The sequence below is a fragment of the Pyxicephalus adspersus genome, chromosome 8 (assembly GCF_032062135.1).
Source record: "Pyxicephalus adspersus chromosome 8, UCB_Pads_2.0, whole genome shotgun sequence".
NCBI classification, from domain to species: domain Eukaryota; kingdom Metazoa; phylum Chordata; class Amphibia; order Anura; family Pyxicephalidae; genus Pyxicephalus; species Pyxicephalus adspersus.
The window spans coordinates 45,628,454-45,640,359 of record NC_092865.1 but is presented as its reverse complement, the minus strand read 5'-3'; the positions used below and the strand labels follow the sequence as shown (position 1 = coordinate 45,640,359).

The 11,906-nt window shown below is 44.4% G+C and overlaps 2 protein-coding genes across 2 annotated transcripts in view; one reads left to right on the top strand and one right to left on the bottom strand.

Moving 5' to 3' along the window:
* Positions 1 to 438: 438 nt before the first annotated feature.
* Positions 439 to 9,441, bottom strand: WDR82 (WD repeat domain 82). The gene is made up of 10 exons (XM_072420394.1): positions 9,277 to 9,441; positions 8,161 to 8,350; positions 7,867 to 7,964; positions 6,218 to 6,284; positions 5,266 to 5,365; positions 5,072 to 5,188; positions 4,269 to 4,424; positions 4,111 to 4,180; positions 2,082 to 2,224; positions 439 to 1,203 (listed from the first exon to the last, which is right to left on the bottom strand). The coding sequence occupies exons 2-10, from the start codon at positions 8,319 to 8,321 to the stop codon at positions 1,174 to 1,176; spliced, it is 942 nt and encodes a 313-aa protein (XP_072276495.1). The 5' UTR covers positions 8,322 to 8,350; positions 9,277 to 9,441; the 3' UTR covers positions 439 to 1,173.
* Positions 9,442 to 9,697: 256 nt separating this feature from the next.
* Positions 9,698 to 11,906, top strand: part of GLYCTK (glycerate kinase) — a 5,662-nt gene continuing 3,453 nt past the window's right edge. Inside the window, exons 1-3 of the mRNA XM_072420393.1 lie at positions 9,698 to 10,140; positions 10,615 to 10,993; positions 11,799 to 11,906. The exon at positions 11,799 to 11,906 is cut by the window's right edge and continues 20 nt beyond it. Of these exons, the coding sequence (XP_072276494.1) occupies positions 10,632 to 10,993; positions 11,799 to 11,906 (470 nt within the window). The 5' untranslated portion in view covers positions 9,698 to 10,140; positions 10,615 to 10,631. The remainder of the gene's footprint in view (positions 10,141 to 10,614; positions 10,994 to 11,798) is intronic.

Here is an 11,906-nt window from a genome sequence, read left to right as displayed (position 1 = left end):
TGCTCCTACTTTCTGCTCCTTTACAAGAGCCCTTAACACTCAACACGTCAACCCTATCAGTCGTCTTCTGTCTCTTCAACCTCACTACTTACCCACTATTTCATATCACCCATCCTATTGTGTGCTACGTCCCCTTCCTCAGATTGTAAGCTTCGGGCAGGGTCCTCTTCTCCTCCTGTGTCACTGGCTGTGTCTGTCTTTCCCTATTTAATGTACAGCACTGCGTAATATGCCTTATAGTTTAAAATAGGAATGTGACCTCCTCCCGGGGTGCACTGCACAGAGTAAGAAATTTCAAACTTGATGATAACAAAAATTGAGGAATGCTGCAAAAGTTAGCAATATAAAAAAGAACCAATCATTTTTAAGAACTGTGGCCGGCAGAGTCTGAACTAGAACACTGATTGGCTGATTGAAAAAAAAAAAAAAAAAACAATATCTAATTATCATTATTTTACTGTAAAAGTAAACATTTCATTATGAAAATCTATACAGTGGAAAACATTAAAAAAGAAACAAGATATGAGTATGATGGGGGGAAAGAACAGTTTTTTTATGAAAAAAAATTTCCACCATGGTGAGCAATAACTTCACTTTTCCAACTCTGCACTGTAAACATAACGAAGGTGACTTCCCGTTTTCAATAAAAAACAAAAAAAAAAAAAGGAGCAAAATGTTCATTTTCCCCAAATGTATCTGCGCATCAACACACCAGAAATAAAAGTAAAAATCGTTAAGACATTTAGCTCCTCATCACAAAAACCAGAATATTCAGTGGCCATGGCTTCTGTATCTCAGGGGCTAAATGCAACAGCGTCTTCCCATACAACGCAGAGTCAGACAAAGCCCAAATGGATGACAGGAGGGCAAAAAGCAGAAATATGGCCTTGTAACTGTTCAGCACTAACAACCATTGGAAACATAAAAACAGTGCCAAAAAGATTAAAAGCTTCTAAAGAAAAATAATTTCCACTTAGAAGAGAACGCGGAATTCTCAGACCGGCCAGGGCTGTGATAATGACTGGAGGTGGCTGAACGGTGGCCTGCAGGCCACTTTGGCAAGAAGAAACATTTTGTGTGGGCTGTAATACTGGGGAGACGGAATAGAATGTTCATTATATTACAAAGTCTTTCAGAATAAACCATCAGAAGGTGAGGGACTCCGGGGGCAGATCAGTCATCGATGGTTGGCAGCCAGAAGGCCTGAAACAGAAGAAAGAATATTATTATCCAAACAAAACACCAGAAAATCATTCTTGCATATTACCAAGAAAAGATTATGAATTACACAGCTGGGGTTGTTTGTTATCTGCAGGTTTGGAGCATGGCCTGACCCTTGTTAACATCCAGTGAGCTCCTAATTCAGCAACCACCCAGCTCCTCTGCTGCTCTAAAATCTCAGCACTGACTGCTGGACTACAAAGTTCTGCCCATCAGTCAGCAAAGATCCTCCCTTCCCATATTATATTGTATTGTATTTCTGCTGCCTTGATTCCCAAATATCTGCCCACTGTATGTAGAGAGATGTAGTTCTGGTGGCAGTATGCCTACGTCAAAAGGAACTGACCTCCCTGCCATACAAGAAATAAAAGTTTGCCGGAGAACAGGAAGCAAAACAAGAATAAAAATGCAAGGACAGCATCTAAAAAGGGAGGTCTGGGGGTAAATCTGGGCTACAGCCACTAGGTAGCAGTGATATTGTGTTGATGAATATGCGAAATGTTGACTTAAAGAGGATTAACGTGGAATGGATATTAAGGTGATGCTTCCTTTTTTCGACAAAGTTAGGAAATCAGCCATTATGGGCAAACCTGTAATTACATGTATGTAATATTTTATGACAACTGAATGGGAACTGAAGACCAAAGTGAGCCTCAATGTTGCTGCCGCCGCTAAAAGAAAAAACACACTCACTGTGCAGCACTATAAATTATAGAACATAGCCTGGTGATATAATGGACACAATGGCTGGGCTGTGCGTATGTTTATAAAGACTCACAATCTAGAGAATCAAGTTTTTCCTAAGACGGCCAACATTCACTTCTACACATTTACACATAACCCACTGGCCGCATGCTTACCATGTTGGAACAAGCGCTGGCAAAGGTCATGAACTTTGGGTTGAACTGCAGACAAGTGATTGGCCCGGTGTGTTTACCATCCAGCACAGCCACTTTCATGCCACTTTCTGCATTCCACACGTGGATCTTCCCATCTTCTGAACCTGAGAATATGGAAAGGAAACATGAGGGTACTCCAAACCAAATATACAGGACCCAAATATGAGACTTTTTTCTCCCTTGCATGGTTGACCCGGTGGCTGGGTCTAAAATAAATTATGTAATAAAAGAACAATTTTTATATCATTAAATTAATGGCGAGGGGGGAGGGGTACCAGGAAAAAAACAAAACAAACTAAATGTTTTCATTACAACCCTTCAGAAAAGGTTGCTCTGCCATTCCTCTCTGCGTTTTATGACAACTTACTCTAGGCACAATCCGGGTGGTCTGATGTGACCTCCTTTTATGACTTTCCCTTTGACATCAGCATTCCTTTACCCTAACATTAAGTACCTAATGCCGTTCTGGGGTGCCATTTAAAACCAGAGCCCTCAGCGCACTATAACAACAATCCTTGGTTCTGGCTCCTCCATTGCATCTCACACCAGACTGCCAGATTTAAGTTTGCCAAATGTAGACCAACAACACTCCAATTGGACATCATTATATGGGGCCCTAAAACCCAATGGCAGCTCTAAAACCCAAGCTGGAGCATGGGCTCCTACTAGTCTGCAGCGAAACAGTCCCCTTACACAACAAGCTGCTCTACTTTGTGTGGCAAGTTACTGTTATTCTTTGGAGCACTTTTGGTCGGTACAAACCCCTGTACATCAGGGACAGTCCACAAGTCGTTTTGGAGATTCTCTGACCATTACAATTTACCCCTTGTCAGAGTCACTCTGATCTGAACACATTTTCCTGCTTCCAAAACCAAGACTATAGAGTTGGAATCCGAGCAGAAAATGTACTGACTCCTATTAAATGCAAGTTAAGAAAACATACAGTGTGTAAAAATGTCCTATTTCCCAGATAACAGTCATAATAAAGTAGTTCACTGCTGTAATAAAGCAGACCTAAACTCAAGGGAAAAAGGGTGCAGCACTACCCCTTTCTGTTTATCACCGCAAAGCCTCCTGGGATACCCAACTCATGTGACTTGGGAGGCTGCTGCTCAAAACATGCGCAGAAAAAGCCCTTAATGGGAGAAAAAAAATTTGCCGATCTCACTATCGGCAATCGTTTTCCCCATCAAGTCACTTGATCTCACGCCAGGTAGAAAAGGATAACGGAGCCCGGCCCAAGACTGATACTCGTATGACACAGGACCCAATCAAAGAAACCTCACGATGGATGGAAAGATCTGCAGAATCAAAGGTGTGTTTTTTTTTATTTCGACTTAGTTCTGCTTTAATGAAGCCCACTGCGGAGTTGTCACTGTTATGAAGCTCATCTGAGCCATTCTGCAGCCTAACATTTATATATCTTCGTAATCTGGATTATACTTGGCTCATGAAAAATATCCCGATCCTCATATCTGCAAGTACTGTAAAATTTATAGCTTCCTAATAAAAATATTTTTTTTTGTTTTTGTGCTTAAAATTTAGACATAACGTTTACTGGTTTACAATCTGGCAGTTACAAGCTGGTCAGTAGGGTGTCCACTTCCTGGCCTGGGGTTCTTGTTCCCATAAGACTCCGTCTTTAGATAGCTTTAGAATGGCTGAGCTTTGGCAGTGATAAAATGCTGTGTATGTTCTGTTTCAATAAACATGGAACATTAGCATACAACAGCATATTTAAATAAGAGGAGTCGGTGGTACCATAAAATGAGTAGTCAAAGGGTTTTTGTACCAACACATCACTCTTTATTCACTTACTGGCCAACAAATCCCCCACCCCCCATCCTTGTCAGGGGATCATCAAGGTGATCCCTCCACCTGTCAGGGGGGTTGATGTGTTGATAGTGATGTATACACTGATCAAACTACAGTTCTTAGTATTAGGTCATTAAATTGAAAACATGAATGATAATAAAACTTATTTAGTTACCGATCATAATAAACTGTGAATCGGGGGTGAACGAGGCCTCCAGTGTGACCGCTTTGGCATTGTTATATCCCTGCCAGGAAAAAGCAATAAATAAATAAATAAATAAAATGTACACAAATTGTATTTCCTTTATCTCCTTATAATAAAGACAGGCTCACCCCGAAGGAGTGAAGTACAGCCCCTTTAAATGCATCAATCAGCCGCAGAAATCCGCCATTCGTACAGATGAGGATTAATTTCCCATCGTTGCTGAATTTGAGGGATGTCCACTCACAGGTGCGGTCGTAAGTCATTTTAAAGGTGGCAAAAGGACCCTGCAATATTACAACACAGAAGATGTTTTATATACAAGGAGAAAAAACTAAATACAGAAATGGAGCTGAACATTCAGAAGGGTTCAACCACAAGTCACTCATGGGATATGTGAAAGATAGACAAGAGGTTAAAAAATATTAATATTTTGCCTATAAGTATCCTAACTTGACCTGACATCAGCCAATTATTTGTGCTGCAGTACTCATGTGCTAACAAAGGAAATGTAAATAGGAGAGAGAATGAAGAGATAGATGAATTCATAACTCGGTTGGTTCTCCTTTCACTCTACAGGCATTGGCAGGGAGAGGGACAAGAGTACTACTTGAAAAGAAAAGAAATCAGGTCCCTAGCCTGCTAGAGAGATGAGCTGTAAAAATCTTAGAACCGCATGGACAGAAACTTTCTTTAGCAGGAAAAATGTCTTGTTCATACATGAATATTAGCTGCATTTAGCAATGTCCCCGGTATTTACCTATAAGAATGATTCACAAGCCTATTTATAAAGCAGTGAATCTGACTTTTACTAAAACAACGGCAGTAATTGATGAGTAAATGTCAGATTCATCTCTTTAAAAATAGACCCCAATATGTGATCCCTTTCTGATGACTACAAGATTAGAAAAGTGTTGCATTATTCCTGTATTACCTTATCAAATGACCGGAGATCGTACAACTTCACCATCTCTGAATTCACTCCGGCTGCAAAGATCAGACCTTCGGGGTCGAAGGAACACACGGGTTTCCCCTGTAGGTGCATAAGTCCCTGTCCGGAGAAAAGAAGGAACCAATGAACATGCTGACATCACACCAGGGTAGAAATCAAGGATCAGGGTCACTTACCTGGCAGTTAGGAGAACGAAGGTCCCATAATCGGATCGTCTTGTCAAGGGAGCCAGAGATAAAGGCATCGTCAACGGGGGACATAGACAAGGCCACAACCCTGCATAAAGAGAACAGGGGGACAGTCAGGAAAAAACACAGCAAACCTTCATCCAGATTACAGCTGATCTGTGTCGTCAATGCGGAGTTCTCTTTTATGAAAAATAAATAAAGACTACTGACTATCATGACAAGGGACCTGTGCATATCATCTGCTTCCCAAAAATTCCTCTCCAGTTTGCCTTGTTATGTGGTTGTGGGTATGAGCCCAGGAAATGCCCTATGCATCCCATAATGCAATGCAGGCAGCTCTGAACGGAGGCCCCCCAGTGCATTATGGGATCCAGGACGGCCTATTCAATTTAGGAAAATTCCAGTTCCCTCTTGCTGCCAAATAATGAACACTTTTAGAAGGAGCTGACCCAGGAAAAGTCACAAATTTGTGTAAATTGACGGGGAAGTAACATCTCCATAAAGCAGAACGTTCATGGTGTGTTCCACACAGTCTTGGCTTCCCTCTTCTTACCGGGGCTCACCAATGAGTCCCACAGCACCATCTTCTTTCCTCTGGTTTCTTCCTGACTTGCAGGTGTGAGATCAAGTTTCTGTTTTTACATTAGAGGAAAGCCCCTGATGACACATGACCGAATTCAGGACATACGCAGAAGAAGCAGCCAACAGCCTCCTGGGATATATAATGCAAGTTTCCCAGAAGGCTGCAGATTTTCCTTTCAAACTTTAGTAAACACTGCAGGGGAAGAAACCTCAAAAACAAAGACAATTTCTCATTATATATAAGGAACAGACAGCCTCTTATATATTATTCTAAAAATGTGACCACTGCTCTGCTTTAACTAATCAAATACAAGTAATGATTTATGAACAATGCAGCTAGAAATGAATCTTCACTCACCTTTTACTGTGGCCCGGGAAATAACGGATATATTTATTATCATGTAGAGAAAGATACCGGATTGTATCTGAAAAGAAATAAACAAAGATATATTTGGTTACTATGCATGCAACAAATTCAGTTACACCAATGTTTGTAACATAGGGGAACCCTCAAAATAACTTTCAGGTCTCAGGGAACCCACCTATAAATTACTAAATCCACAGATCCCAGTACATTAGTGTGGTGGTCAGTGAGAAGAATTACTATAACATTGCTGGCCATTGGGAAGAATGTCACCCCTACAGAGAGCCAAAAAGATCATTGGTGTCACTTTAAACTGACCTGAGAGGAACAAATTGCTCATTACTCATGAAACCCCCAGCAACCTCTGGAGGAACCCTGGCTGAGATAGACTTTTCATTTATAGTGACTCCACATGCCCAGAGACATTTTATCTCTTCAGCTAGTGTATTGGTTACCGTCAATTTTAATGCCTACACTCAGATACTGAACGCTGGGGATGAATGGCAAAATCAAAGATTTCCAGGCTCAGATTTCTAGTTTATATACAACTTGGTCTCAAATTCTAAAGCTGGGGAAATATAAAGCAAATCCTAAACTGAGCACTCCGAATCATCAGACACGATAGCTTGATTACAGAAGTGGGAGTGCGGTTGCCAGTCCACACCAAAGCCAACAAGAGGAGGAGCAGCAATACTGGTTGAGTTTTGTTGGATTTCTTCCATCTGTAGGTGCAGAGACCGCAAAGTGTGAAAGGACAACATTTATATAAATGTATTAATTTCTACTGCAAATGGCATATTAATAATGAAGTGAACAGGACATTCCCCAAACATCCCAGTGTTCCTGGCATAGATTTCTTTCAACAAGGTGGATGTAGGGGGAGGGGGGGTTGGAGGCTGTAGCTGGGTGGTCAGCAAGTGAGCAAAGTCACATGCAACAAATGTATTTCCAGATATTTTAACTACAGGTATCCAGCAACCCCCATAATTGTGTCATATATTTACCGCCTTTGTGCCTACCGCTATTGTGATGCAGCTTTCAGGTGTCCCATGGCTTGCAAAGAGCGTAATCACAGAGCTTGGCATAGCAGAGACAAATGTTTCCAATTTAAGCACACGTGAAACTGCCTGTGAATGTTGCAGAGGTCACAAGTTTTTTTTTTTATATATAAACCTGAACTGGAAATAGGAATCCTGAAACTTTCCTTATTTTAATATCAGTTTCAGGAGATTTCTCTGCTTGCGTATATTCACATAATAGGAAATCATCCAGGAAAATTCATAAGGAATTTCTGCTCTACATTAACCCAAATTATTCACCAACTTCTCTTACACTGAAGAACATTGCTTCCTGTGATTCTTCTATTTCCATCATAAACTGAATCCAGAGAACACTACAAATATGTGGGAGGAGGTCTGTAGATCCAGAAGAAGTGTCGAGTGTGCCGTGTCCTAGGCAAGGCAGTGGCCTGTACAGTTATCTCCAGCTGAGGGCGATGTCACGGACCCTTAAACTGTACAAACAACTACCTCAGCCCAGATCCAGGCCTTTCAAGAACATCTCCGAACGTCTCAGAACGTCATCACTGGAAGAAAACATAGCGTGCCCAGAGGCACCGCAGCTGTCCCATTGCACCGACATACCATCAATTTTATTGGAGCTGTACACCACGGTGTTTGCTGCGTGTGTGTATCTGATGAGGTCCACTCCATACTTCTTACTGTACAGTGTACGCTTGGGCCTGGAAAGATACAAAGAGAATATAAAGTCATTGTTACTGTTGTGGTCCCCCCACCTTAGCCTTCTCCTCAGTATTCCTGACCTCTCCCCCCCAAACACAGCCCCACGCTTCGTTTGTCCTGCGCTTGCAGGGTGTAACGGAATACAATGGCCACCATAACCTACCTACCACAGAGAACCCGGTCTATGATACTCACTTCCCCTCCTGACAGTCGTACAATACGATGGAGTCGTCGTCGCTGCTGGAAATCACCGTCTCCCCACTGGGGCTGAAGTCAAAGCAGTTGATTTTGTCTGAATTTTCCCGGAAAACCTTTGCCACGCGGAAACTGCGCAGCACGTTGTCTGTGAGCTTCATGGCGGCTGTGGTGGGGGAGGAGCCCAGCCCTGGGGGTGGGGGAGAAAAGAAAATTCAGTAAAGAAGGGGGGGGGGGGGGGGGGGGGCCATAAGGGGGGGTGAAGAACTACAAATACAGCGCTGACCAAACAATGGAAGATTTCCACTTCCTGCAACAGTGACAACTCACTCACTCACTCTACAATTCACTTCTTGTGTCAGGGATCAAGAGAGGGGGGGGGGCAAATATTCAAAGGTGACACTAGAGGGGCACAGGGAAAGATAAGTATTGAGGGGGGGGGATTTAAAAAGGCAAAACCATTTGCAGGGGGTTATAGGGGGCAATCCTGCACCATTGGGGGGGAATGAGACATTGATTCAAAGAGATGTTTCAAGGAGGTCAAGATCAGGAGAATTGGGGGTGAAATATTATTAGGGTAAATGGGGGGGGGGTAATTCTGGATATGGGGAAGATTGGAAGTTCTGGAGGGGATCTAAGAAGCCATTTATCAACTCAAATATTGGTGGTATTGGGTAGTGTGGGGGTCGTTATAGGTGAGGGGTGCTTGGGATGAGGGGGGGGGGTAACAAAATGGAGATCCTTGGGGCGATGTAACTGTAGGGGGCATGTTAGGATGGGACAGGTATTGACATGGGTAGAGTGCATTGGGGGGGAGGGGGCAGAGTATTACCATAGATGGGGTGCATTGGGGGGGGCAGCTATTACCATGGGTGGGGTGTGTTCGGGGAGAGGTGTGGTGCACGGGGGGGGAGGGGTGTAATTACCATCAGTAGGGTATATTGGGGCAGTTGTTACAATGGGATGTTTATACTGAGGGCTGTATCAGGGGCAATAGGGGTGAATATTATGGGGTAGTAGGGTATGACCGGGGTATTTGGAATGCAGGGTAACCATTTCATGCGGCATGGTCCCAAGGTGAGGGTAGGTGTCTGCAGCACAAACTAGGGAGGTTACCTGAGGCCGCTGGGTAATTCTCGGGGCAGTGATCGGGCAGGGTACAGTGGGTGGCCCGGGGTTGCCCGGTCAGTTCTCCTCCTGTCGGGACGGCTCAGGCTCGGCGCGGGATCGGACTTTTCATTGTCTCCGCCATGTTGCCGGACAAGGGAGGAGCAAAAAGACAGCAAGAGGAAGCGCCCTGCCGCTATTGGGTGTCGAGCTTTGACGTCACTGCGTCACGCCATGTTAGGACTGGCACGCCAAAAACCAAGGCCTTTGAGAAACTCCACGTTGATTGGCAAGTCAGCTGATATGGCTTCGACATATTGTGATTGGCAAATTGGAACGAGGTATAAGTGCACCGCCATATTGTGTTTGGCAAAGGTATTTCTCAAACAGGAAGTTAATTGTGTTGGTAAGAAGTTAGGAGACACAACCAATATTTGTGTCACCGGTATGGAGGGGTTTCCTGACCCTGTATGTTATTAGTATATTTTCCCTGTATTTTATTGTGGCTTTTTTCATTTCCTTTAGTTTCTTCTGTCATATGTGTACACTTATCTCTTATGAGGCTGATATGAGCTGCACTGTGCATGTCATGTTAAGCAGCTTCCTCTAAGGGTATTTATGTGTTGCCCATGGCAAATAGTGAAAGTAATTAAAACCCCATTTCTGGGGGGGCGGCCCCTTTAATGGAAGCTGAGCTCTCATTGACTGGAATCCGTTTTTGTTTTTCACATTTGTTGACTCCGCTTCCAGAATCTGCAAATTATTAACGGAGACCCCGCAGGAGGGTTAACAGGGCTGTGGACTTTGAGAGGAGAGAAAAGAATCGACTGCGGTGACAATGGCGAGCGTGTGACCCCCTCTGAGCTATGACAGGTAGGTCCTGCATTTATATAAAGAGGACCTGACGGCAACTTTTACTATTTAAAGCCCCATTCCTGAGCCACAATCGGTGCTTTGGCTAAACTGAGATGATGTCATCAGTCTGCTACAGGCAGGACCCAGCATTTCCTCAGTCTCTACTGAATCCTTACTGAGAGACATTGTCAGGGGAGTTAAGTGATCTCTGTTTGATCAATACCTGGAGGTGTCACACATCATCTCTGTGCTGCTCTAATTTCACTTACGCAGTGACTGATTCTCTTTGGGGACTACAGAACCCCTTCCCCTCTATGGTATAGAGATGAGCAGGGGGAGGTGTTCTGTGATCCTGTGCCAGGGTGACAACACTGCTCCTTCATACACAGAATGCAATGAGCGTTGTCACTTTGGGACAGGAAGTGAGTTTTTGGCAGGATCACCAGGAAGCAGCCCCCACATCTTTCACACGTTCTTATTTTTGTTTTCCAGGCGTGTGATTGCCCTTCATGGCTCGGGTTCTGCGCATCCTTACCCCACATCGTCTCCTCCGCTGCTACCACGGAACACTCTGGAACATGGCAAATCTGCAGGATGACGCCCAGCAGATATTCCGCAGTGCTGTGTCGGCTGTCTTACCTCCCCGCATGCTGCAGAGGGCGCTGTCTGTGAGGGAGAGAGGCGGCTCAGCGGTCCTGGAGTGTGGAGGGAGGGAAATCCCTCTGGACAATAATCTGCATCTGGTTGGGTTCGGGAAGGCGGTGCTGGGAATGGCGGCTGCAGCGGAGCGAATCGTCGGTAGGCACCTCGTGGGCGGAGTCATCAGCATTCCACAGGGGATGCAGGACAGCCTCCAGAGAGCTGAGAGGAGGTGAGGCGGGGACACTGGAAATATCGCCACCTGATTGGTCATATTGATAAGTGAGAAGTCTTGCACCTTTAAAAGATTCCACTGAGCATTATTTAAGCTCCGCCTCCAACCGAAACCTCATTTCTGCTCGGCATGGAGAAGAATTGTATCGTGTCAGGATTTTATTGCAGCCAATGGGGAAATTTACCCTTACCTCCTGTTCTAGTGGCCAAACAGGAAGTGAGGAGATTCCCCTGACAACAGTAAACACCTGACAGGGCCTCTCAGCCTTTCTTACTTAGAAAATGAAAACCTGTTGGAATGTTATTTTTACTTCCTGCGTGTGTGACCGAGCGGAAAATCTGCCAAACGATTACAGAAATATCAATAACATTCTGATGAGGTTTCAATCCCCTCCCCCCCAAGTCCAAAATAGGGGTTTAAAGTGGACCTGTCACTATAAGACACAGCACCCAATCATCTTTGGAAGGTTTATAATAACTATTTTCCTAAATCTGAACTCCAGGCTCCGTCCCCTTGTGCCCCTCTCTCCTTGGTGGTACGTTCAGGTATTATGTGATTCGTTCTGGCCAGTCACATGATGCACTCCTCCCTCCCTGTCTTTTCCAGGCAGTGGGCGGTAACATCTTCACTACTTTCTGTCTTATTACACTGTTATTGGAGGAAGCTGTGCGCAGGGGCGGAGCCATAACACCCTACACTCCCAGTCCTTCCTGTAGGCATGATTCAACCCTGATGACTGAGGACATCTAGTAGCTGAGTGTAGGTAGTGTGAGTGACTTTAATCTCGATCATCTGTTTTCAGGGAGATGCTGCTGCCCCCGGAGAGCCGGGTGCTCGTCATAGAAGGGGCCGCAAACAACATGGCAGATGAAGCTGCCGCCGCAGCTGCCGGGAAGATCCAGAAGCTGGC

Coding starts and splice junctions, on each gene's coding strand:
- WDR82 (XM_072420394.1), bottom strand. CDS start 8,321: ATGAAGCTCACAGACAACGTGCTGCGCAGTTTCCGCGTGGCAAAGGTT. Junction 4,425..5,071: donor ATCTCCGGTCATTTGATAAG/GTAATACAGGAA, acceptor GTAATATTGCAG/GGTCCTTTTGCCACCTTTAA. Junction 1,204..2,081: donor CCAGCGCTTGTTCCAACATG/GTAAGCATGCGG, acceptor CTTCTGTTTCAG/GCCTTCTGGCTGCCAACCAT.